Source organism: Corvus moneduloides, chromosome 34 (assembly GCF_009650955.1).
Source record: "Corvus moneduloides isolate bCorMon1 chromosome 34, bCorMon1.pri, whole genome shotgun sequence".
NCBI lineage: Eukaryota > Metazoa > Chordata > Aves > Passeriformes > Corvidae > Corvus > Corvus moneduloides.
This window is the reverse complement of record NC_045509.1, coordinates 995,085-1,019,471: the sequence shown is the minus strand read 5'-3', so window position 1 is coordinate 1,019,471 and position 24,387 is coordinate 995,085. Positions and strand designations below refer to the sequence as shown.

The window sequence follows — 24,387 nt, the reverse complement described above, 5'->3', positions numbered from 1 at the left end:
CCCGTGATGGCGGCGTGGATTTATTGGGGACATCGGGGGGGGGTGTGGACGTGTGGGGCTCGGGGTCACCCGCAGGCGGCTGCGGGGCTCCTCCGTGTCGCTCACGGTGTCACCTGGGGAGGGCCAGCACAGCCCCGTGTCACCCCCCCGTGTCACCCGCGTCCCGGTGGTGTCACCTCTGGACGCGTCCTTCTCAGTGTCACGCGGTCACCGCCTCACCCTCGGTGTCCCCAGCGGTTCCCGGGGGGCTCTCGCTGTCCCCGCTGTCCCCGGCCAGGTGACGTTTCTGCCGCAGGAGTTGCCGGTACCGCGTGGCCGCAGCTTCCACGGTGGCCTGGAGCTCGGCCACCTCCACGGCCAGCGTCACCCCTGGGGACAGCGGGGACACCGAGGAGGTCACAGGGGTCACGACCTTCAGGCCCTCCCCAGTTTTGGGGGACTCCCGTCGTTCTTTGGGGACACCCCCGCTTTGGGGCATTGCCCCCTGTTCTTGGGACCCTCCCTGGGTTTTTTGGGGGAACCCCACCCTCGCTTTGGACCTCCCCAGTTGCTCCCAGTTTCCCCCAGTTCTCACCCTTCTGGAAGCTGCCCTGCGCCTGCCGCAGACTGGGGGGCACCAGGACCCCAAACCAGCCCAGGGGGTCCGGGGGGGGCCGGGCAGGGGCTCCCCCTTTGTCCGGGGCTCCCCCTTTGTCTGGAGCCCCCCCTTTGTCCGGAGCCCCCCGGCGCTGCCGCAGCCCTGGGGGACAGAGAAAGGTCAGTGACCCCCCCCAAAACCACTGAGGAACCCCCCCAGCACCCCAACATCCCCCCAGCACCCCTTAGACCCCCCCCACCCCAAATTCCCCCCCCAGCACCCCCAATCTGCCCCCAGCACCCACTGGGGACCCCCCAAGGGACCCCAGAACCCCCCCGGGGACCACCCAGCCCCCCCCTCACCGTCACCCCCCCCCTGCTGGGGGTCGGGGTCCTCGGGGTCCCCCCCCGTTCCAGGCACCTCCTCAAAGCGGGGGCGTCCCTCGGGGTCCTGCCTGGGGGTGACACGGTGGGGACAGCGTCACCACAGGGACATCCCAGCACCCCCCTGTCACCCCCCTGAACCCCCCCACACTGGGGGCACCAGTGTCACTCCTGCGTCACCTCCCCATACTGGGGACACCGCTGAGTGTCCCCCCCACTGAGTGTCCCCAATGTCCCCTCACATCCTTCCCTGTGTCCCTGTCCCCCCCAGCAGTGTCCCCATCCCCCTCTGTCCCCCCCAGCAGTGTCCCCATCCCCCAATGTCCCCCCAGCAGTGTCCCCGTCCCCCTCTGTCCCCCCCAGCAGTGTCCCCACCCCCCAATGTCCCCCCAGCAGTGTCCCCATCCCCCAATGTCCCCCCCAGCAGTGTCCCCATCCCCCCAGCAGTGTCCCCATCCCCCAATGTCCCCCCAGCAGTGTCCCCATCCCCCCAGCAGTGTCCCCATCCCCCAGTGTCCCCCCCCAGCAGTGTCCCCGTCCCCCTCTGTCCCCCCCAGCAGTGTCCCCGTCCCCCTCTGTCCCCCCCAGCAGTGTCCCCATCCCCCAGTGTCCCCCCCCAGCAGTGTCCCCGTCCCCCAGTGTCCCCCCCAGCAGTGTCCCCATCCCCCTCTGTCCCCCCCAGCAGTGTCCCCATCCCCCAATGTCCCCCCAGCAGTGTCCCCGTCCCCCTCTGTCCCCCCCAGCAGTGTCCCCATCCCCCAATGTCCCCCCAGCAGTGTCCCCATCCCCCAATGTCCCCCCCAGCAGTGTCCCCATCCCCCCAGCAGTGTCCCCATCCCCCAATGTCCCCCCAGCAGTGTCCCCATCCCCCTCTGTCCCCCCCAGCAGTGTCCCCATCCCCCTCTGTCCCCCCCCAGCAGTGTCCCCGTCCCCCTCTGTCCCCCCCAGCAGTGTCCCCATCCCCCAGTGTCCCCCCCCAGCAGTGTCCCCGTCCCCCTCTGTCCCCCCCAGCAGTGTCCTCGTCCCCCTCTGTCCCCCACCTGCGGCACACACGGACTCGGGGCACCATGGTGGCTCCGTACTGCAGGGACGAGACGCGGTGACAGCCCAGGGAGTAACGGGCCTGAGCCAGGGACAGCCAGCCCTGGAGGGACAGTGGGGACACTGGGGACACAGCACGGGGACAGCCACCCCAGGGGGGTTCAGAGGTTCAGGGACAACCAGGCCTGGAGGGACAGTGGGGACACTAGGGACACAGCACGGGGACAGCCACCCCAGGGGGTTCAGAGGGTCAGGAACAGCCCTGGAGGGACCCAGGGTCATTGAGGGGGACACAGGGACATGGGCTGGGGGGACACAGAGGGCCATGGGGGCCACGTGCATGGAGAGCGTGACCCCGTGGCACATCCCTTTGTGTCCTCACAGAGCGTCCTGGGGGTGGGTGACGTGTGCCCCCCACCCCCGTGTGTCCCCAGCCGTGTCCCCATGGGGTTGGCACATCCCTGCGGTGGGTGACACCCTCCAGGTATGTCCCTGTGGCAGGTGGCACCTCCTCACACGTGTCCCCACGAGGGGTGGCACGTCCCCGTTATGTCCCCGTTATGTCCCCGTTGTGTCCCCGCTGTGTCCCCGCTGTGTCCCCGCTGTGTCCCCTCACCTGCCGCAGGTGCTCCTCCAGCTGCTCCCGGCGCTGCTGCAGCAGCTCCAGCGCCTCCATCACCTCCAGCGCGGCCGCGTCCAGGGACAGCGACAGCGACCCTGGGGGGGGACACGGCTCAGGACCCCCGGGGGGACCCCACGGGCTCCCCCAGACCCCCCCAAACCGCCCAGGGACCGGCCCGGCGTCCTCCAAACACTCCCGGGCCCCGGAGACCCCCAAAAGCACCCTCGGGCCTCCCAAAACACCCCCGGAGACCCCCGAGAAACACCCCCATGCCTCCCAAAACGTCCTCGGAGACCCCCAAAAACACCCCCGGAGACCCCCCCAAACACCCCCGGAGACCCCCAAAAGCACCCCCGGGCCTCCCAAAACACCCCCGGAGACCCCCAAAAACACCCCCGGAGACCCCCAAAACACCCCCGGGCCCTCGGAGACTCCCCAGACACCCTCGCCCCCCCCCGCCAAAAGACCCCATCAAAACACCCGCGGGCCTTCAGAAACCCCCACAAACACCCTTGGGGCCTCCTGAGACCACCCCAAACTCCCTCGGGCCCCGAGAGACCCCTCCCAAACACCCCCGCGTCGCCGGAGACCCCCCCCAAGCAGCCCCGGTCCCCCGGAGCCCCCGGGCCGCCCTCACCGGCCATCGCCGCCCGCGCCGCGCCCTCAGGCCCGGCCCCGCCTCGTCCAATCATAGCCGGCCCCGGCGCCTCTCGGCCAATCAGCGGCCTGGAGGCGGGGCCTGCGTGAGGGCCGGCGGCGAGGCGGGGTGACGCCGACCAAGCCGCCATCTTGGGTGAGGGCGCAGCGTTTCCCGCCCCTTCCGGCAGCATCGCGCGCTCCCATTGGTCCGTCGGCGCTCGGCCAATGGGCGGCGGCGGTGCTGGGAGGTGCCGGCGTGCGAGGAGCGGCGCGGAGCGGAGCGGCCGCGACCATGGTGAGGGGGCAGGGGGGATTTGGGGCGGGGGTCGCGGGGGTCTCGTGTCCCCCATCCTCTCATCTCTCCGTGTCTCCCACAACGGGCGCTTTGCCCCCTCCCCAATGTCCCCACATCCCCCTCATGCGCCCCCCCTTATCTGTTGTCCCCCCCATGTCCCCCGCGTCCCCCATCCGTCGCTGCCGCCTCCAGTCCCCCCTCAGCGCTCCCGCCGTGTCCCCCATCCTCTCATCTCTCCATGTCCCCCACAAGGGGCGCTTTCCCCCCTCCCCAGTGTCCCCACATCCCCCTCATGCACCCCCTTGTCTGCTGTCCCCCCCCCATGTCCCCCTCATCCCTCGCTGCCGCCTCCAGTCCCCCCTCAGCGCTCCCGCCGTGTCCCACATCTCTCATCTCCCCATGTCCCCCACAACGGGTGCTTTGCCCCCTCCCCAGTGTCCCCACATCCCCCTCATGCACCCCCTCCTTACCTGCTGTCCCCCCCATGTCACCGCTGTCCCCCCATCCCCCCCATCCCTCGCTGCCGCCTCGTCCCCCCTCAGCGCTCCCGCCGTGTCCCACATCTCTCATTTCCCAGCCCCTTCCCCACACCCCTCCCGTGTGTCCCCCCCGGTGTCACCTCTGTCCCGGTGTCACCTGTGCCCCGGTGTCACCTGTGCCCCGGTGTCACCTCTGCCCCGGTGTCACCTCTATCCCGGTGTCACCTCTATCCCGGTGTCACCTCTGTCCCGGTGTCACCTCTGCCCTGGTGTCACCTCTGTCCCGGTGTCACCTCTATCCCGGTGTCACCTTTGTCCCTGTGTCACCTCTATCCTGGTGTCACCTCTGTCCCGGTGTCACCTCTGCCCTGGTGTCACCTCTGTCCCGGTGTCACCTCTATTCCGGTGTCACCTTTATCCCTGTGTCACCTCTATTCCTGTGTCACCTCTATCCCTGTGTCACCTCTGTCCCGGTGTCACCTCTGTCCCGGTGTCACCTCTGCCCTGGTGTCACCTCTGTCCCGGTGTCACCTCTGCCCCGGTGTCGCAGCTGCGGCGCCAGGCCCGGGAGCGCCGGGAGTACCTGCAGCGCCGGGCGCGGGAGCAGCAGCAGCAGCGGCAGCGGGAGCGCAGGGAGAGCCTGCGGCGGGCGCTGGACGGTACCGGGGCACGGCCGAAAGGCCGAGGAGGGGATGAGAGAGGGGTGGGAGGGGGGGAAAAGGGGTAAAGAGGGGCTGGGAGCAGTTTGGAGGGGTTAAAGAGGACTTGGGAGGAGTTAAGCGGGTGTTAGAGGGGTTCCAGGAGTGTAAAAGAGGATTTGGGGGCAGCAAAGGAGGTTTGGAGGAGTTAAGGGGAGCTTGGAGGGGTGAAGGGGATTTGAAGGGGATTGGGGGGCGTTTGAGGGTGTTAAAGAGGAGTCGAGGGGGAGACTGGAGGTGCTGTGGGGGCAGGGGTTTATTTGGGGCTGGGGGCCATGTTTAGGGGCTGGGGTATTTGAAATCGGGAGGGTCGGGGGTCCTGTCCGAGCCCCCCCCGTTCCTCTCCCCCCAGAGAACCGGCTGCTGCCCACGGAGCTGCGGCACGAGGCGCTGGCACTGCAGAAGGAGCTCGAGTTCGACTTCGATGCCCCAGGGGGTGAGCGGGGCCCCCAAATTGGGGAGGGGGTGGGGAGAGGGACCCCCCCAAATGGGGGGGGAGCAAAACTCCTAAACCCAGGGGTGGGGGGCGGGTGAGACCCTTGAAGGGTGAGCTGGGCCCCAAGACGGGGAGAGGGGAATCGTGGAGCAGGATGGAGGCAGCCGAAAAAGGACCTCAAAAAAACAGCGGCCCCAGCTTCGGGATCGAATTTGCCACGTTTGCCCCAAATTCTGTGTGGGTTTTCAATTTCACCAAATAAGCTTAAACCCACCCCAAGCTGCCAACACCCCCAATCTGGGCTGCAAATGTGCCCCATTTCCCCCCAAACCGAGTCACAAATTGCCCAAAATCCCCCCAAAATGGAGTCGCTGAAATCACCCCAACATCCCCAGAGGGGCTCAGCTGCCCCCAGGGTGGGCATGGCCGGGTGGGCGTGGCTGTGGCTGGAGGGGGCGTGGCCTGACAAAGCCCCGCCCCCAGAGACGGCAGGTGGCCAGGATGACGAGTACCGGTGGGCGGGGCTGGAGCCCCCCAAGGTGATGGTGACAACCTCGCGGGACCCCAGCGCCCGCCTGCGCCTCTTCGCCAAGGTGGGTGTGGTAGGGCATGGGCGTGGCCGCAGCTGGGCGGGGCTCTGGGTGGGTGTGGCCAGTTTTGGGTGTGGCTGCAGCTGGGTGGGGCTCTGGGTGGGTGTGGCCAGTTTGGGGTGTGGCTGCAGCTGGGTGGGGCTCTGGGTGGGTGTGGCCAGTTTTGGGTGTGGCCACAGCTGGGCGGGGCTCTGGGTGGGTGTGGCCGTTTTTGGGTGTGGCCACAGCTGGGCAGGGCTCTGGGTGGGTGTGGCCGGGCATGGGTGTGGTTCTGGGCTGGGCGTGGCTGGGTTTGGGTGCGGCTCTGGGGTGGGCAGGGCTAGGTTTGGGTGTGGCGCTGGGGAGGGTGGGGCTGGGTTTGGGTGTGGCTCGGGTGGGCGGGGCTGGGTTTGGGTGCAGCTCTGGGGTGGGCGGGGCTGGGTTTGGGTGTGGCTCTGGGGTGGGCGGGGCTGGGTTTGGCTGTGGCTCCGGGGTGGGCGGGGCTGGGTTTGGGTGTGGCTCCCGGGTGGGCGGGGCTGGTGGGGGGATTCCACTGGGGTGTGGCACACCTGGGGGACGCCAGCGGGGTGTGGCACAGGGCACACCAGCAGGGTGTGGCACAGGGGACACCAGCAGGGCATGGCACAGGTGGAGGGATTCCAGCAGGGCGTGGCACAGGCGGGGGTCACCAGCGGGATATGGCACAGGGGACACCAGTGGGGCGTGGCACAGGTGGGGGGATTCCAGTGGGGCGTGGCACAGGTAGGGGGATGCCAGATGGGCGTGGCACAGGTTGGGGGACGCCAGCGGGGTGTAGCACAGGTGGGGGGACACCAGCGGGGCGTGGCACAGGTAGGGGGATGCCAGATGGGCGTGGCACAGGTGGAGGAATTCCAGCGGGGCGTGGCACAGGTGGGGGACACTAGTGGGGCGTGGCACAGGTGGAGGGATTCCAGCGGGGTGTGGCACGGGACACCGGCGGGGCGTGGTACAGGTGGGGGTCACCAGGGGGGCGTGGCACAGGTGGGGGGATTCCAGCAGGGTGTGGCACAGGTGGGGGTCACCAGGGGGGCGTGGCACAGGTGGGGGTCACCAGGGGGGCGTGGCACAGGTGGGGGGATTCCAGCAGGGTGTGGCACAGGTGGGGGTCACCAGCGGGGTGTGGCACAGGTGGGGGACGCCAGCGGGGCGGGGCATGGCGGGCACGTCCCCGCTGACCCCGCCCGGTGCCCCGCCGTCCGCAGGAGCTGTGCCTGCTGCTGCCGGGGGCGCGGAGGATGAACCGGGGCCGGGCCGAGCTGGGTGCCCTGGTCGGGGCCTGCCGGGCCGCGGGGGTCACCGACCTGCTGGTGCTGCACGAGACCCGCGGGCGGCCCGGTCAGTGTGGGGGAGGGGCCGCCGGGGCCCTCAGGGGGTGGGGAGGGGGCCGTGAGGGGGTGGGGAGCTGCGGGTTCTGTTTTTGGGGTGGGGGTCTCTCCTTGTAGGGGGCGGGGCTTAGGGGGGGTGAGTGGGTGTGGTTAATCGCGAGGGGTGTGGCCTGCTTGAGGGGTGTGTCCTGAGCAGGCCCCGCCCCCCAGACGGGCTGACCGTGTCCCACCTGCCCCACGGCCCCACGGCCCATTTCACCCTGAGCGGGGCCGTGCTGCGCCAGGAGGTCGGGGGGCTCGGGGGGGCCCCGCTGGCCGCCCCCCATCTGCTGCTGCTGCGCCTGGACTCCACTCTGGGAAAAAGGGTACGGCCAGGGGGGCACTGGGAATGGGGGGGGGGGACACACACCTGGGGGGACGTGAGGGGTCTGGGGGGGACTGGGGGGACATGGGGGAGGAAATGGGGACACTGAGGGGAGCACAGGAGGTGCCCAGGGTGGGGTGACCCCGTTCCTGCCCCCCTTGCCCCCCTTAGGTTGGGGACACTGCGGGGAACGCCCAGGGCGGGGTGACCCCGTTCCTGTCCCATTGTCCCCATTAAGTTGAGGACACTGGGAGAACACAGGAGGTGCCCAGGGTGGGGTGACCCCGTTCCTGCCCCCATTGCCCCCCTTAGGTTGGGACCATCCTGAAGCACCTGTTCCCCGTCCCACGCCCCGACAGCCGCCGCGTGGTGACGTTCGCCAACGAGGACGACGTCATTTTAGTGCGGTGGGTGACGCGTGGGGACACGGGGACACGGACAGACCCCCCCGCTGGGCCCCTCTGACACCCCCCTCCCCACAGGAACCACGTGTACCGGCGCCGGGGCCGGACGGTGGAGCTGGAGGAGGTGGGACCCCGCTTCCAGCTGCGGCGTGAGTGTCCCCTGCTGTCCCCTAAGAGGGTCCCCCTGTGTCCCCAAGTGTCCCAACCCCCCCTCTCGTGTCCCCCCCAGCCTACCTGATCCGCCTGGGGACCCTGGAGCAGGGGGACGCGGCCGACGTGGAGTGGCGCTGGCACCCGTACACGGCCACGGCCCCCAAGCGCCGCCTGCTCAGCGCCACCTGAGCCCCCCAGGACCCTCCCGAGCACCTGGAGAACTCCCCCGGGACCCCCCCGGGCAGGTGGGACCCACCTGGAGAGCTGAGAGCACCTCGGCAGCTGAGCTCCCTCTGGACGCCTGGGAGTGCACCAGGCATGTCTGGGTCAATGGGAATGGGTTTTTATTTGGCACAATAAATGGTTTTTCTCTAAGTCGGGCTCTGTAAGGACCGGCCGGGCTCTGCTGTGGCCCCTCCTCTGCGGAGATGAGGGGGGGACCCCGGGATCCGGCCCCCCCCTCACACCCGGGACCACTCGGCCGGGGGGTCCCGCGGGCCCTTGGGCTTCCCGATGCGGAAGTTAAACCCTAAGGAGGGGAGGGGAGGGGAGGGGAGGGGGTCAGTGAGGCAGGGCCGGACACTGCTGTCCATCCTCTGACCCCCCCCGGGACACCGGGGACCTCCCCCCATGCTCACCGAGGCAGGGGCCGCTGCCGGGGTCTGCAGGGGGGGGTTCTGCGGGGGGCGTCACGACCTCGTAGGCGCCGTCAGTGGGTCTGGGGGAGCCTGGGGGGGTGGGGGGTAATCAGGGTCAGACCCCTCTGTCCTGGGGACCCCTGGGACCCCCCCCCCCAGACCCCCACTCACCTGCCGGGCTGGGGGAGGGGCGGCGCACGGGGCTGCCCGGGAGCGAGCACGTGCCCGAGGGGGCGGAGTCTCGTGCGAAGGGGGCGTGGTCTCGGTCCAAGGGGGAGGGGCCTCGTCCCGCGACCCCGCCCCCCCGGCGGGGCTTGTTGACCACGGCGTAGGTGACCTCCATGGCGGGGGGCGCGGGGGGCTCGGCCGGCACCGAGACGCTCCTGGGTACAGGGCAGGCACCGCCAGGGAAGGGACCCTGCCCGGCCCCCCCGTCCCCAGAAGCGGAGCGGCCGCCAGCACTCACCTGAGCAAGGTGGGCCGCAGGGCCCGGCGGGCCACGGCGTCCTGGTACAGGGGGGGCTGCGGAGGCAGGGGGTCACCTGCGGCCCCCCCAAATGGGGGCTGCCGGAGCTGCCGCGTTCCCCCGGACTTCTCAGGACCCCCCGATCTCTTGGGGTGTCCCCCGACCCCCCCCAGGCCAGCCGGGTCCCTGCTCTCACTTCCCCTTTCCGGGGGCAGGAAGTGTCGCGGCCGCCCTCGTGCCCCCACCCCGCCCCGGATGCCCGCGGCCCCCTGAGCTCCCGGCTGCACCCCCCGAGTCCCGGGGTCCCCGTGCTCCCTCTCACCTGGACCCCGCGGGCCAGGCTCAGGTGCCCGGGGGGCGGTGGAGGAGCCATCGGGGGGTCTCAGGTGTGCGGGGCACGGAGGGGACCTGGGGGGTTTTCAGTCGCCCCCAGGCCCCGCCCCCGGCTGGAGCCGCGCCCCTGGGCTGCACCCGAGGGGGGGGGGCCTGAAGCTCCCCCAGGGGAGTCCCTGTGGCACCTTTGGGGGGTCCTGGGGGGCCCTATGGACACTGCAGCATCTGCAGAGACGGTTTAGGGGCTCTGCGGGGCTTCTTGGGGTCCCTAATGCCCTTGGGGGGGCTTTACAGACCCTATAGAGCCTGTGTGAGGCCCCCCCCGGGGCTGATGTGGAGATTTTGCGGCTCCTTATGGATCCTGCAGCCTCTGCGCTGCTGCATGGGCCCCCTAAAGCTGTGCTGGGGGTGCCTATAGAACCTCTGGGGCCCCCTAAAGCTGTGCTGAGGGTGCCTATAGAACCTCTGGGGTCCCCTAAAGCCCTTTGGGGGTCCCTATAGAACCTCTGGGGTCCCCTAAAGCTGTGCTGGGGGTGCCTATAGAACCTCTGGGGTCCCCTAAAGCCCTTTGGGGGTCCCTATAGAACCTCTGGGGTCCCCTAAAGCTGTGCTGGGGGTGCCTATAGAACCTCTGGGGTCCCCTAAAGCCCTTTGGGGGTCCCTATAGAACCTCTGGGGCCCCCTAAAGCTGTGCTGGGGGTGCCTATAGAACCTCTGGGGCCCTCTAAAGCCCTTTGGGGGTCCCTATAGAACCTCTGGGGCCCCCTAAAGCTGTGCTGGGGGTGCCTATAGAGCCTCTGGGGCCCCCTAAAGCCCTTTGGGGGTGCCTATAGAACCTCTGGGGCCCCCTAAAGCCCTTTGGGGGTCCCTATAGAACCTCTGGGGTCCCCTAAAGCTGTGCTGGGGGTGCCTATAGAACCTCTGGGGCCCCCTAAAGCTGTGCTGGGGGTGCCTATAGAACCTCTGGGATCCCCTAAAGCTGTGCTGGGGGTGCCTATAGAACCTCTGGGGCCCCCTAAAGCTGTGCTGGGGGTCCCTATAGAACCTCTGGGGTCCCCTAAAGCTGTGCTGGGGGTGCCTATAGAGCCTCTGGGGTCCCCTAAAGCTGTGCTGGGGGTGCCTATAGAATCTCTGGGGCCCCCTAAAGCTGTGCTGGGGGTGCCTATAGAACCTCTGGGGCCCCCTAAAGCTCTTTGGGGTCCCTCTGGCCCCGCCCCTTGTCACGAGGCTGACCGTGCAGGCCCCGCCCCGTGTGACGTCACAGGGTAACGAGGGGAGGGGGCGGAGCGGGAGGACCCGCCAAAAGAGGCGTCGCTCCTTAGGCGCCGCCCCCGCCCCCGCCCCGCGCTCGCTGATTGGTCGGCGTGCGGCGGCCGCGCCCCCTTCCCCCGCGCCGCGCGCTGATTGGTGGGGGTGGTGGCGCGGTGACGTCACGGGGCGCGCGGCGCGGCGGCCCCGGAAGCGGCGGTGGCGGCGGGAGCGGGAGCGGGGCCGGTGAGCGCGCGCGGGGCGGGGACAGCGCGGGGCGGGGCCGGAGGGGGCGGAGCCGGAGGGGGCGGGCACGGCGCGGGGCGGGGTCAGCGCGGCCGGGGGGAGATCGCGCCGGGGGGCGGGGCTTTTGTGAGGGGGCGGGGCGGCCCCGAGGGTCCCGGGGCGTGGCTACTACTGGGGGCGGGGCTTAGCAGACCCCCCCCGGGGGCGGGGTTACCGGGCCGTGCTGCTTGCAGGGGGCGGGGCTTGGTGCTGTGTGGGCGTGGCTTCGCTGTAGGGGCGTGGCCTGGGAGACACGTGTGGCTGTGGGGTGTTCCGGGGTCAGGCTCGGGAGGGGGCGTGGCTTGGTGCCCGTGGGCGTGGCCTAGTGGGAAGACCACCAGGGCTGGCGCCTACTGGATGGGGCAGGGGGTGTGGCCACAGGGTGTGGTTTGGGGACGGGGCGGGGCCGGTGGAGCCCCGCCCCCTGCGGACCCCACCCCACGCCCCCCACAGGTGCCTTGGCGGGGGCAGCGCCCAGGACCCCGGAGCCTCCCTGGGTGGGGGCAGGGTGGGGCCGCTCAGGTGCGCAGGCACCGCCCCGGCGCCCCCTGCTGGTCACAGGTGTGGCAGAGATGGAGCCGGTGAGGACAGAGGACACGGCGGCCCCGAGTGGTCACCGCAGTGGGCAGGATGAGGAGGAAGAGGTGGCAGCAGTGGCAGCCATGCCGTCACCCACGTGTCACCCTGCCGGGGATGAGGAGGAGGAGGACAAGGAGATGGCAGCAGTGGTGGCAGCCACAGTGTCCCTGGGGTGCCACCCCAGTGAGAAGGAGGAGGAGGAGGTGGCAGTGGCCATGACATCCCCAGGTGGGCCGTGTGGCAGGGACGAGGATGTGGTGGCAGCCGTGACAGCAGAAGCAGCCATAACGTCCCAGGGGTGTCATCCCGGTGAGGACGAGGAGGTGACCACAGCGGTGACATCCCTGGAGTGTCTCCCCATTGGGGATGAGGAGGAGGAGGAGGTGACAGCAGCGGTGACAGCAACAGTGACAGCAACAGTGACATCCCCGGGCGTTCAACCTGGTGAGGAGGAGGAGATGACCATGGCAGTAACGTCCCCAGCATGTCCTCCCGTAGGGGATGAAGAGGAGGTGACAGCAGCGGTGACATCCCCAGCGTGTCACCCCGGGGAGGAAGAGGAGGAGGAGGTGATGGCAGCAGTGACATCCCCAGCGTGTCACCCCGGGGAGGAAGAGGAGGAGGAGGTGATGGCAGCAGTGACATCCCCAGCGTGTCACCCCGGGGAGGAAGAGGAGGAGGTGACAGCAGCGGTGACATCCCCAGCGTGTCACCCCGGGGAGGAAGAGGAGGAGGAGGTGACAGCAGCGGTGACATCCCCAGCGTGTCACCCCGGGGAGGAAGAGGAGGAGGAGGTGACAGCAGCGGTGACATCCCCAGCGTGTCACCCCGGGGAGGAAGAGGAGGAGGTGACAGCGGCAGTGACGGCGGCGGCGGCCACGTCGGGCCCGGGCGGGCGGCGCGGCGCGGACGAGGACGTGGCGGCTGCGGGCTGGCGGGCGCGGCGCAAACACGTGTTCGTGCTCAGCGAGGCCGGGAAGCCGATCTACTCCCGGCACGGCAACGAGGAGGCACTGGCGGCCACCATGGGTGTCATGATGGCCCTCGTGTCCTTCATCCAGAGCGGCGGCAACGCCATCCGTGCCATCTGCTCCGGTACGGGGGCAGCGGGGGGGTGGATATGGAAGCCCCAAACGTGCACAGTCCCGCCCCCAGGTACCCCTGAAACAGCCCCCACAGGAACAGCCATCCCTGCTCAAAACAGCCCCTCCAAACACAACATCCCACCCCCAAAACCACCTGTCCTAGCTACAGCCGAAGCTACCAAAACAGCCCCGCCAGGCACAACCAGCCCCCCAAAGCTCTCTTCCCCCCCAAACCCCTTCCAGCGTACTGCCACCCTGCCAAAAAACAACCTCCAAAACCAACCACATTCCCCCTAACAACACCCAGCCAGCTGCATCTGCCTCCCCCCAAAACACCCATTCCCCCGAGCCCCGCCGCGTCCCCGCACCGCGTGTGACCGCCGCGTCCCCTCTCTCGCCCCGCAGAGGACCGCACGCTGGTGTTCGAGCAGCGGGGCCCGCTGCTGCTGGTGTCGGTGTCGCGCACGCGGCAGTCGGCGGCGCAGCTGCGGCGGGAGCTGGCGTTCGTGCACGAGCAGATCCTGTCGCTGCTGACCCGCGGGGGCATCGCCCGCGTCTTCGCGCGGCGCCGCGGCTTCGACCTGCGCCGGCTGCTGGCGGGCGCCGAGGCCGTGCTGGACCGGCTGCTGTGCGGGGCGGCGGCGGACGGGCGGCTGCTGCTGGGGGCCGCGCGGTGCCTGCCCCTGCCCGGGGGGCTGCGCCGCGCCGTGTCCGGGGCCCTGCGCCGCTCCGCCGCCGCCGCTCGCCCCGCGCCCGCCCTGGCCGTGCTGGCGGCCCGGGGCCGCCTGGTGACGGCGGCGCGGCAGCGGGCGCTGGCCGAGGGCGGGCGGCTCTGCGCCAGCGACCTGCACCTGCTGCTCAACCTGCTGGGCGGCGGGGCGGGCGCGGGGGCGGGCGAGGTGTGGACCCCCGTGTGCCTGCCCCGCTTCAACCCCGACGGCTATTTCTACGCCTACGCGGCGCGGCTGGGCGAGGAGGAGGAGGAGGAGGAGGAGGAGGGCGGCGTGACGCTGATCCTGCTGTCCACGGAGCGCGAAGGCTTCTACGCGGCGGCCGCGTGCCGGCGGCAGCTGGAGGACACGCTGCGGGCGCAGGGCTGGCTGGCCGAGCTGGCCGCGGCCGTGCGCGGGGGAGCGGGGTACGGCCCGTCCCGCCCCGGCGCCCCCGAGCTCCGGCACTTCCTCTACAAGCCCTTGGAGGGGCCGGAGGAGATGCAGCAGCTGCCGCAGTTCACCAGGTGCGGGGATTGGAGGGGAGGGAGGGATACACCCCAGAATTGGGGGGGCGGGGGTGTCGCCGGTGTTCACCTGACGCCCGTGTCCCCCCTCCTCCTCCCTCACTGGCGGCAGCCCCGAGCTGGAGGAGCCCTACACCAGCGAGGAGGAGCAGCACCGGCTCTTCGACCTGTACCACTACCTGCACAGCCGCGTGCACAGCCCGCACCGGCCCCTGCGCCTGCTCTACCACGTGGCTGAGAAGGAGACGCTCCTGGCCTGGGTGAGCTGCGGGGAAGGAGCCAGCAGCAGAGGGAGCAGAAAGCAGCTCTGTCAGGAGGTCCCGGAGTCGGCAGCGCGTGCTCGTGCTGTCGGGAGATCCCACCGTTAACGGGATGCTGGGTGTCAGCGCTGTCAGGAGGTCCCAGAGTTAACGGGGTGTGGTGGCATAACCACAGTCAGTGGGATGCTCACTGGAAGTGTCTCCAGTAGATCCCACAGTTAATGGGATGCTCACTGGTGGTGTCACCAGTAGGTCCCACAATTAATGGGATGCTCACTGGTGGTGTCACCAGTAGGTCCCACAGTTAATGGGATGCTCACTGGCGGTGTCACCAGTAGATCCCACAATTAATGGGATGCTCACTGGCGGTGTCACCAGTAGGTCCCAGTGTTAATGGGATGCTCGCTGGCAGTGTCACCAGTAGGTCCCACAGTTAATGGGATGCTCACTGGCAGTGTCACCAGTAGCTACCACAGTTAATGGGATGCTCACTGGTGGTGTCACCAGTAGATCCCACAGTTAATGGGATGCTCACTGGAAGTGTCACCAGTAGGTACCAGCGTTAATGGGATGCTCACTGGCGGTGTCACCAGTAGATCCCACAGTTAATGGGATGCTCGCTGGCAGTGTCACCAGTAGGTCCCACAGTTAATGGGATGCTCACTGGCAGTGTCACCAGTAGGTCCCACAGTTAATGGGATGCTCACTGGAAGTGTCACCAGTAGGTACCAGCGTTAATGGGATGCTCACTGGCGGTGTCACCAGTAGATCCCACAGTTAATGGGATGCTCGCTGGCAGTGTCACCAGTAGGTCCCACAGTTAATGGGATGCTCACTGGCGGTGTCACCAGTAGGTCCCACAGTTAATGGGATGCTCACTGGCGGTGTCACCGGTAGATCCCAGCATTAACAGGCGTGGGTTCCCACAGGTGACCAGCAAGTTCGAGCTGTACAGCTGCTTCAGCCCGCTGGTGACGAAGGCAGGCGCCATCGCGGTGCTGACCAAGCTGCTGCGCTGGCTCAAGAAGGAGGAGGACTGGCTGTTCATCCGCTACCCGGCACCGTTCACTGCTGCACCCACGCGCCCCGAGGGGCCCGAGCCCGAGGGCTGACAATAAACACTGAGACCCCGGGGAGAGTCCTGAGTCCGGGGGGACTGGGGGATGAGGGGACACGTCCTGAAGGGTGAGGGGACGGGGGGACGGGAACACAGGGGTGGGGGGATGGCAGGGACACAGCCTGAGGGCTGAGGGGGTGAAGGAAGGGGGGAGAGGAGATGAGAACAGGGGGGAGATGGGACAGAGAAGGGGGAAAAGGGAACTGAAAATGAGGGGAATGCGGGAGAGAAAATGGGGAGAAAACCTGACGGAAAAAGGTGGGTAAGAGGGGACAGAAAAGAGGGAAAATGGGACAGAAAAGAGAGGGAGGAGAGGATAGAATTCAGTGGGAAAACACGTGAGAAAACGGTGGGAAAATGTGACAGGAAAGGCTGGAAGAGGTGACTAGAAATGGAGGGCAAAAATAGACGGGAAAGGGAGCAGAAAAGAGGGAAGAGAAAAGGCTGGAAGAAGTGACAGACTGGGGGTGGAAAGGAAACAAAAAACGGCATCAGGAAAGGACAGAAACAGCTGGAAAAGGAGAAATGAGGGCGAAGAGTGGACAGAAAATGGTGGGAAAATGTGAGGGGAGAAGGGTGGGAAAACATGAGGAAAAGGGTAGGGAAATGTGAGGCGAAAAAGGGGGAAAATATGAAGGGGAAAAGTGTGAAAACGTGAGGGGGAAAAGGCAGGAAAACATGAGGGGGAAGGGTAGGAGAACAGGGAAAAATGAGGGGGAAAAGCAGGAAAATGTGAGGGGAAAAGGGCGGGAAAAGCTGAGGGGAAAAGGGTGGGAAAACGTGAGGGGGAAAGCTGAGGGGGAAAGGGCGGGAAAACATGAGGGGGAAAGGGCAGGAAAATGTGAGAGGAAAAAGGTAGGAAAACCCGAGGGGAAAATGTGAGGGGGAAAGGGCAGGAAAATGTGAGAGGAAAAAGGTAGGAAAACCCGAGGGGAAAATGTGAGGGGAAAAGGGCAGGAAAATGTGAGGGGAAAAGGGCGTAAAAACGTGAGGGGAAAAGGGTGGGAAAACCTGAGGGGAAAAGCTGAGGGGGAAAGGGTGGGGAAATGTGAGAGGAAAAAGGTAGAAAAATAGGAAAAGGCAGGAAAACATGAGGGGGAAGGGTAGGAAAACGGGGAAAAGCTGAGGGGGAAAAGCAGGAAAATGTGAGGGGAAAAGGGCGGGAAAACCTGAGGGGAAAAGCTGAGGGGGAAAGGGCAGGGAAATGTGAGAGGAAAAAGGTAGGAAAATATGAAGGGAAAAGGCATGAAAATGTGAGGGGGAAAAGGCAGGAAAACATGAGGGGGAAGGGTGGGAAAACGGGGAAAAATGAGGGGGAAAGGGCGGGAGAACGTGAGGGGGAAAGGGTGGGGAAATGTGAGGGGGAAAAGGCAGGAAAACATGAGGGGGAAGGGTAGGAGAACAGGGAAAAATGAGGGGGAAAAGCAGGAAAATGTGAGGGGAAAAGGGCGGGAAAACGTGAGGGGGAAAAGGCAGGAAAACATGAGGGGGAAGGGTAGGAAAACAGGGAAAAATGAGGGGGAAAAGCAGGAAAATATGAGGGTAAAAAGCAGGAAAACGTGAGGGGAAAAGCTGAGGGGGAAAGGGCAGGAAAGTGTGAGGGGGAAAGGGCAGGGAAATGTGAGGGGGAAAAGGTAGGAAAATACGAAGGGAAAAGGCATGAAAATGTGAGGGGGAAAAGGCAGGAAAACATGAGGGGGAAGGGTAGGAGAACAGGGAAAAATGAGGGGGAAAAGCAGGAAAATGTGAGGGGAAAAGGGCGGGAAAACATGAGGGGAAAAGGGCGGGAAAACGTGAGGGGGAAAGCTGAGGGGGAAAGGGCGGGAAAACATGAGGGGGAAAGGACAGGAAAATGTGAGAGGAAAAAGGTAGGAAAACCTGAGGGAAAATTGTGAGGGAAAAAGGGCAGGAAAATGTGAGGGAAAGGCAAGGGGAGGAGCTGACAAAGCTGCAGAAGGTGAGGGGAAATGGGTGATGAAAACAAAGTGTAAGGACACAAGAGAGAAAAAGTGTGAAAAGGGGACTGGAAAGGGGATGGGTGACAGAAAATGGAGCAAGAGGGGAAAGGACTGGAGAGGGAAAAGAAGGACAGAGATGGAAGGGACAGGCAGAAGGAACTGGAGGAAGGAGGCAGCAGAACTGGGGGGAACTGGGGAGAAGAAAGGAGGAGGGAGGAAATGGTGAAACGTGACAGAAAATGTGGGGCTGAGGGTGGGAAAAGGGGAACGAAGAAGATGACAAGGGGACAGGAGGGGACAAAGCAGCGCCCACCATCATCATCCCCCGTGTCACCCATGTTCCCTCCCATGTACCCCTATGTCCCCACCGTGTCCCTCCAGGCTGCAGTGATGGACATGGACCCACTCAGTGAGGGGCTCTACGGGCGAGACCCCCTGAGACCACCGTGTGTGTCCGTGTCCCCCCGTCCCAGGGACAAGGTGCTCCCAGGTGTCCTTAAGGGACACAGTGTCCCTGTGTCCTGCCCAGTTCCCCCCTCAGGTCCCCCTGGGGGGAACCCACAGTTGGAGGTGGTGCTGAGGCAGATCCACAGCCTGAAGAAAGGTGAGCCTGAGGAGCCCTGTGTTCTCCCCATGTTCCCGTGTTCCACATGTCCCTCATGTCCTCCTATGCTCCCTCATGTGCCCGCCATGTTTCCCCATCTCCCCATGTCCCACACGTCCCTCTGTCCATCCCACCGTGTCCCACAGTCCGTCAGGCCATGGCGCAGGAGCTGCTGAAGGCACAAGACCGCAGTGAGGGGTTGCGCCAGAACCTGGAGCAGCGTGAGTCACCTGGGGGGGGACACTGAGAGGGCTGGGGGATCCCTGAGGGGTCTGGAGGGGGACACTGAGGGCTGGGGACACACAGAGGGGTCTGTGGGGTTGGGTGCTTATGTAGGGACCCTGAGTGGCTCGTGGGCACAGAGGGCTCAGGAGTCCCCGGTCCCAGCTGACTCCCCCCTCCCCACAGTGGAGCAGCACGAAGAGGCGCTGGAGGGGCTCTGGAAGCAGGCCCAGGGTGAGCCCAGGGGGCCCTGGGGTCTTTGTGCCCCCTCCCAAACCTTCCCCGATGCCCCCTGAACCTCTGACCCCCTTGACCCCTCCAGATCCTTCCTGACCCCCACAATTCCCTGACCCTTGTGGCACCCCCACCTCCCCCAGAGGGGGTGACCCCTGCTGTGTGTCCCCCCCACAGAGGGACCCCCCTGACCCCCCATAATCCTCCCTGAGCCCTCCAACCCCCCTGATTCCCTCCAACCTCCCTGACCTCAACCCTTGTGACCCCCGGCACCGTCCTGACCCCCCAACCCCCCCAGAGTCACTGTGGAGAGCGCAGCTGCAGGGGAAGGATGTGGAGGCCAAAGGTCAGAGGTGAGTGGGGACACCTGCGACCCTCCTCAACCTCACCTGTGCCCACCTCTGACTGCCCCCCAAACACACCTGGTGAGCCCTGACCCCCGCAGGCACAGGAGGCTCTGCCTGGAGCAGCAGCAGGACCTGGAAGGGACAGAGCAGCAGTGGGAGCAGCTCCGACACCTGCGCCGGGGACACAGGTGGGGCTGGGGGACAGAGGTGGGGCTGGGGACACAGGTGGGGACTGGGGGACACGGGTGGGGTTGGATACAGGTGGGGACTGGGGGGACACAGGTGGGACTGAATACAGGGGGGGCTGGGGGACAGAGGTGGGGCTGGGGGACACGGGTGGGACTGGATACAGGAGGGGCTGGGGGACACAGGTGGGGCTGGGGATACAGGTGGGGCTGGGGGATACAGGTGGCACTGGGGGATACAGGCGGGACTGGGGGGATACAGGTGGGGACTGGGGGACACAGGTGGGGCTGGGGGATACAGGTGGGGACTGGGGATACAGGTGGGGACTGGGGGGATACAGGTGGGACTGGGGGGATACAGGTGGGGACTGGGGACACAGGTGGGGCCTGGGGGACACAGGTGGGACTGGGGGGACACAGGTGGGACTGGGGGGACACAGGTGGGACTGGATACAGGGGGGGCTGGGGGACACAGGTGGGACTGGGGGATACAGGTGGGACTGGATACAGGTGGGGCTGGGGGACACGGGTGGGACTGGGGGATACGGGTGGGACTGGGGGACACAGGTGGGGACTGGGGATACAGGTGGGGACTGGGGGGATACAGGTGGGACTGGGGGATACAGGTGGGGCTGGGGGACACGGGTGGGACTGGGGGATACGGGTGGGACTGGGGGACACAGGTGGGACTGGGGGATACAGGTGGGGCTGGGGACATGGGTGGGGCTGGGGACACAGGTGGGGCTGGGGGGATACAGGTGGGACTGGGGGACACAGGTGGGGCTGGGGGATACAGGTGGGGCTGGGGGACACGGGTGGGACTGGGGGATACGGGTGGGACTGGGGGACACAGGTGGGACTGGGGGATACAGGTGGGGCTGGGGACATGGGTGGGGCTGGGGACACAGGTGGGGCTGGGGGGATACAGGTGGGACTGGGGGGATACAGGTGGGGACTGGGGGGATACAGGTGGGGCTGGGGACACAGGTGGGGACTGGGGACACAGGTGGGGCTGGGGGACACAGGTGGGGACTGGGGGATACGGGTGGGACTGGGGGACACAGGTGGGACTGGGGGACACGGGTGGGACTGGGGATACAGGTGGGACTGGGGGACACGGGTGGGACTGGGGACATGGGTGGGGCTGGATACGGGGGGGCTGGGGGACACAGGTGGGATTGGGGGACACAGGTGGGACTGGGGACACAGGTGGGCCTGGGGACACGGGTGGGGTTGGATACAGGTGGCACTGGGGGATACAGGTGGGACTGGGGACACAGGTGGGACTGGGGGACACAGGTGGGCCTGGGGACACGGGTGGGGTTGGATACAGGTGGCACTGGGGGATACAGGTGGGACTGGGGGGACACAGGTGGGACTGAATACAGGGGGGGCTGGGGGACACAGGTGGGACTGAATACAGGGGGGGCTGGGGGACACAGGTGTGACTGGGGGACACGGGTGGGACTGGGGGACAGTGGTGGGACTGGGGATACAGGTGGGACTGGGGACACAGGTGGGACTGGGGGACACAGGTGGGGACTGGGGGATACGGGTGGGGCTGGGGGACACGGGTGGGACTGGGGACACGGGTGGGGCTGGGGGACACAGGTGGGGCTGGGGACAGGTGGGACTGGGGGACACAGGTGGGACTGGATACGGGGGGGCTGGGGGACACAGGTGGGATTGGGGGACACAGGTGGGACTGGGGACACAGGTGGGACTGGGGAATACAGGTGGGACTGGGGACACAGGTGGGACTGGGGGACACAGGTGGGCCTGGGGACACGGGTGGGGTTGGATACAGGTGGGACTGGGGACACAGGTGGGATTGGGGGACACAGGTGGGACTGGGGGACACAGGTGGGACTGGGGGACACAGGTGGGCCTGGGGACACGGGTGGGGTTGGATACAGGTGGGACTGGGGGGACACAGGTGGGACTGGATACAGGGGGGGCTGGGGGACACAGGTGGGACTGGGGGACATGGGTGGGGCTGGGGATACAGGTGGGACTGGGGGACACAGGTGGGGACTGGGGACACGGGTGGGGCTGGGGACACACATGGGACTGGGGACACACATGGGATTGGGGACACACATGGGATTGGGGACACACATGGGATTGGGGGACACAGGTGGGCTGGGGGCAGCACCAGGTGACCCACACAGGTCACGTGCCCGCCGTGTCACCCCCGTGTCCCCTCACCCCCAGGTGGGAGTACTGCCAGCAGCTCGAGGCCATCACGGAGGAGCTCAAGCACATGTGGGACATGCACGTGAGCCCCGGGCTGGGGTCCCTCACACACCTGGGTGCCCTTGCACAGCCAGGGGTCACACACACACACCTGTGTCCCCCTCCCACCCGTGTCCCCACACAGACCCCAGCCCACCTGGAGGCTGAACTGATGCACCTGGAGAAGATGCGGGAGAAGTGGCTGAGCTGGGGTGAGCCCCCGACACCTGAGTGACCCCCCAGGACCCCCCTCAAGTACCTGAGTGTCCCTCCTGGCACCTGAATGACCCCCGTGACACCTCTGGGCACCTGAGGGATGCCCTTGGACACCTCAGTGACTTCACCCAACACCTGAGTGACCTCCCGAGCTCCCCACATGGAACACCTGGCTGAGCCTCGGGCACCTGGCTGTTTGTCCTCGGGCACCTGAGCCCCTCCCTCACAAGCCCCTGAGTGACCCCCCGGACACCGTAGCCCCCCCCATCGCCAGATATGTCCCCTTGGGCTGACCAGTGTCCCCCCCTTGCCCAGAGCGCTGCCTGACGGAGGCCGAGGAGCACCTGGGAGCAGAGGTCCCCGTGGTCATGTGAGTGCCCAGCTCCGGCCCCGCCCCCTCCGGCACGGCCCCGCCCCCTAACCCCCGTTCCCGCAGGGGATTGGTGCGGCAGGAGCAGGAGGGGGCGGAGCAACGTCTGGAGGCGGAGCTGAGCCGGCGGCAGCTGAGCCTGCAGCGCCGAGACAGGTGTGTGACCCCCAGGACAGGTGTGTGACCCCCCCCCAGGACAGGTGTGTGACCCCCAGGACAGGTGTGTGACCCCCCCAGGACAGGTGTGTGACCCCCAGTACAGGTGTGTGACCCCCCCCAGGACAGGTGTGTGACCCCCCCAGTACAGGTGTGTGACCCCCCCAGGACAGGTGTGTGACCCCCCCCAGGACAGGTGTGTGACCCCCAGTACAGGTGTGTGACCCCCCCCAGGACAGGTGTGTGACCCCCCCCCAGGACAGGTGTGTGACCCCCAGTACAGGTGTGTGACCCCCAGGACAGGTGTGTGACCCCCCCCCAGGACAGGTGTGTGACCCCCAGGACAGGTGTGTGACCCCCCCAGGACAGGTGTGTGACCCCCAGTACAGGTGTGTGACCCCCCCCAGGACAGGTGTGTGACCCCCCCAGTACAGGTGTGTGACCCCCCCAGGACAGGTGTGTGACCCCCCCCAGGACAGGTGTGTGACCCCCAGTACAGGTGTGTGACCCCCCCCAGGACAGGTGTGTGACCCCCCCCCAGGACAGGTGTGTGACCCCCAGGACAGGTGTGTGACCCCCCCAGGACAGGTGTGTGACCCCCCCAGGACAGGTGTGTGACCCCCAGTACAGGTGTGTGACCCCCCCCAGGACAGGTGTGTGACCCCCCCAGACAGGTGTGTGACCCCCCCAGGACAGGTGTGTGACCCCCCCCAGGACAGGTGTGTGACCCCCAGGACAGGTGTGTGACCCCCAGGACAGGTGTGTGACCCCCCCCAGGACAGGTGTGTGACCCCCAGGACAGGTGTGTGACCCCCCCCGGACAGGTGTGTGACCCCCCCAGGACAGGTGTGTGACCCCCAGGACAGGTGTGTGACTCCCCCCAGGACAGGTGTGTGACCCCCCCAGACAGGTGTGTGACCCCCCCCGGACAGGTGTGTGACCCCCCCCCAGGACAGGTGTGTGACCCCCCCAGGACAGGTGTGTGACCCCCAGGACAGGTGTGTGACCCCCCCCCAGGACAGGTGTGTGACCCCCCCAGGACAGGTGTGTGACCCCCAGGACAGGTGTGTGACCCCCCCAGGACAGGTGTGTGACCCCCAGGACAGGTGTGTGACCCCCCCAGACAGGTGTGTGACCCCCCAGGACAGGTGTGTGACCCCCCCAGGACAGGTGTGTGACCCCCAGGACAGGTGTGTGACCCCCCCCGGACAGGTGTGTGACCCCCCCAGGACAGGTGTGTGACCCCCAGGACAGGTGTGGGACCCCCCCAGACAGGTGTGGGACCCCCAGGACAGGTGTGTGACCCCCCCCCAGGACAGGTGTGTGACCCCCAGGACAGGTGTGTGACCCCCCCAGTACAGGTGTGTGACCCCCCCAGGACAGGTGTGTGACCCCCAGGACAGGTGTGTGACCCCCCCCGACAGGTGTGTGACCCCCAGGACAGGTGTGTGACCCCCCCAGGACAGGTGTGTGACCCCCAGGACACGTGTGTGACCCCCAGGTCACGGGTGTGACCCCCAGGACAGGTGTGTGACCCCCCCAGGACAGGTGTGTGACCCCCCCCAGGACAGGTGTGTGACCCCCCCCCCAGGACAGGTGTGTGACCCCCCCAGGACAGGTGTGTGACCCCCAGGACAGGTGTGGGACCCCCAGGACAGGTGTGTGACCCCCCCAGACAGGTGTGTGACCCCCCCAGTACAGGTGTGTGACCCCCCCCCAGGACAGGTGTGTGACCCCCAGGACAGGTGTGGGACCCCCAGGACAGGTGTGTGACCCCCCAGGACAGGTGTGTGACCCCCCCAGGACAGGTGTGTGACCCCCAGGACACGGGTCTGACCCCCAGGACAGGTGTGTGACCCCCCCAGGACAGGTGTGTGACCCCCCCCCAGGACAGGTGTGTGACCCCCAGGACAGGTGTGTGACCCCCCCCCAGGACAGGTGTGTGACCCCCAGGACAGGTGTGTGACCCCCCCCCAGGACAGGTGTGTGACCCCCAGGACAGGTGTGGGACCCCCCAGGACAGGTGTGGGACAGGTGTGGGACAGGTGTGGCCCTGGCACCTGGGCCCCGCCCACCTGCAGCCCCACCCCTTCCTCTGGCCCCGCCCCCAGGTTGGCAGAGGAGCTGCAGGAGCTGCAGCGCCCCCTGGAGGCTCCGCCAGAGTGACGGGGACGAGACGGATGGGACGCGGGGGACACCTGTGCCACCCCCTGTGCCACCTGTGTGCCGCCTGTGCCACTCCTGTGTCACCTGTGTGCCACCCGTGTGCCACACCTGTGCTACCTGTGTGCCACCCGTGTGCCACCTGTGCCACCCCCTGTGCCACCCGTGTGCCACACCTGTGCTACCTGTGTGCCACCCGTGTGCCATCTGTGCCACCCCCTGTGCCACCCCCTGTGCCACCTGCACGGCACCTGCGTCCTCCCGTCCCCCAGTTCCCCACTGCCCTCCCTGCTGTGTCCCCTACGTCCCGATGTCCTTCCATGTCCCCCTCCGATCCCGAAGCCTCCCCCCTCATGTCCCCCGGTCCCCTCAAGTCCCCCTCATGTCCCCATTCTCCCCAGTGCCCCCAGTGTCCCCTTAAG

General features: G+C 67.0%; 5 protein-coding genes and 1 long non-coding RNA gene across 10 annotated transcripts; 3 read left to right on the top strand and 3 right to left on the bottom strand.

The window, feature by feature from the left end:
- Nucleotides 1-4: 4 nt before the first annotated feature.
- Nucleotides 5-3,426, bottom strand: CCDC115 (coiled-coil domain containing 115). The gene is made up of 6 exons (XM_032094802.1): nucleotides 3,261-3,426; nucleotides 2,618-2,718; nucleotides 2,001-2,104; nucleotides 940-1,031; nucleotides 575-739; nucleotides 5-369 (listed from the first exon to the last, which is right to left on the bottom strand). Exons 1-6 carry the CDS (start codon nucleotides 3,409-3,411, stop codon nucleotides 200-202), a joined length of 783 nt encoding a protein of 260 aa, XP_031950693.1. The 5' UTR covers nucleotides 3,412-3,426; the 3' UTR covers nucleotides 5-199.
- On the top strand, nucleotides 3,371-8,402 carry IMP4 (IMP U3 small nucleolar ribonucleoprotein 4). Its single transcript, XM_032094801.1, has 9 exons — nucleotides 3,371-3,557; nucleotides 4,587-4,695; nucleotides 5,087-5,170; nucleotides 5,654-5,763; nucleotides 6,984-7,116; nucleotides 7,317-7,471; nucleotides 7,783-7,877; nucleotides 7,953-8,023; nucleotides 8,104-8,402. Exons 1-9 carry the CDS (start codon nucleotides 3,555-3,557, stop codon nucleotides 8,214-8,216), a joined length of 873 nt encoding a protein of 290 aa, XP_031950692.1. The 5' UTR covers nucleotides 3,371-3,554; the 3' UTR covers nucleotides 8,217-8,402.
- Nucleotides 8,355-10,840, bottom strand: LOC116437205 (tyrosine-protein phosphatase non-receptor type 18-like). Of its 3 annotated transcripts, none has more exons than XM_032094804.1 (6): nucleotides 10,468-10,840; nucleotides 9,454-10,300; nucleotides 9,132-9,187; nucleotides 8,837-9,048; nucleotides 8,666-8,755; nucleotides 8,355-8,556 (listed from the first exon to the last, which is right to left on the bottom strand). In XM_032094804.1, exons 2-6 carry the CDS (start codon nucleotides 9,502-9,504, stop codon nucleotides 8,489-8,491), a joined length of 477 nt encoding a protein of 158 aa, XP_031950695.1. In that variant the 5' UTR covers nucleotides 9,505-10,300; nucleotides 10,468-10,840; the 3' UTR covers nucleotides 8,355-8,488. The 3 variants fall into 3 exon arrangements, with proteins under 3 accessions (XP_031950695.1, XP_031950694.1, XP_031950696.1); XM_032094803.1 differs by lacking the exon at nucleotides 10,468-10,840 and having other exon boundaries at nucleotides 9,454-10,176; nucleotides 10,218-10,438; XM_032094805.1 differs by lacking the exons at nucleotides 8,666-8,755; nucleotides 10,468-10,840 and having other exon boundaries at nucleotides 9,454-10,442.
- Nucleotides 10,840-15,291, top strand: MON1B (MON1 homolog B, secretory trafficking associated). Of its 3 annotated transcripts, none has more exons than XM_032094796.1 (6): nucleotides 10,840-10,958; nucleotides 11,451-12,202; nucleotides 12,257-12,671; nucleotides 13,067-13,898; nucleotides 14,011-14,158; nucleotides 15,088-15,291. In XM_032094796.1, the coding sequence occupies exons 2-6, from the start codon at nucleotides 11,570-11,572 to the stop codon at nucleotides 15,268-15,270; spliced, it is 2,211 nt and encodes a 736-aa protein (XP_031950687.1). In that variant the 5' UTR covers nucleotides 10,840-10,958; nucleotides 11,451-11,569; the 3' UTR covers nucleotides 15,271-15,291. The 3 variants fall into 3 exon arrangements, with proteins under 3 accessions (XP_031950687.1, XP_031950686.1, XP_031950685.1); XM_032094795.1 differs by having other exon boundaries at nucleotides 10,925-10,958; nucleotides 11,451-12,088; nucleotides 12,314-12,671; XM_032094794.1 differs by having other exon boundaries at nucleotides 10,925-10,958; nucleotides 11,451-12,088.
- LOC116437208 lies at nucleotides 14,158-21,085 on the bottom strand. The gene is made up of 3 exons (XR_004237216.1): nucleotides 21,034-21,085; nucleotides 18,716-18,772; nucleotides 14,158-14,243 (listed from the first exon to the last, which is right to left on the bottom strand). It is a non-coding gene; the product is annotated as an uncharacterized LOC116437208 (long non-coding RNA).
- On the top strand, nucleotides 17,126-24,354 carry LOC116437201 (synaptonemal complex central element protein 1-like). Its single transcript, XM_032094799.1, has 10 exons — nucleotides 17,126-17,837; nucleotides 17,984-18,058; nucleotides 18,246-18,293; nucleotides 18,592-18,646; nucleotides 18,739-18,828; nucleotides 21,040-21,103; nucleotides 21,206-21,272; nucleotides 21,592-21,646; nucleotides 21,713-21,802; nucleotides 23,914-24,354. The coding sequence occupies exons 1-10, from the start codon at nucleotides 17,324-17,326 to the stop codon at nucleotides 23,966-23,968; spliced, it is 1,113 nt and encodes a 370-aa protein (XP_031950690.1). The 5' UTR covers nucleotides 17,126-17,323; the 3' UTR covers nucleotides 23,969-24,354.
- The last annotated feature ends 33 nt before the right edge of the window (nucleotides 24,355-24,387 follow it).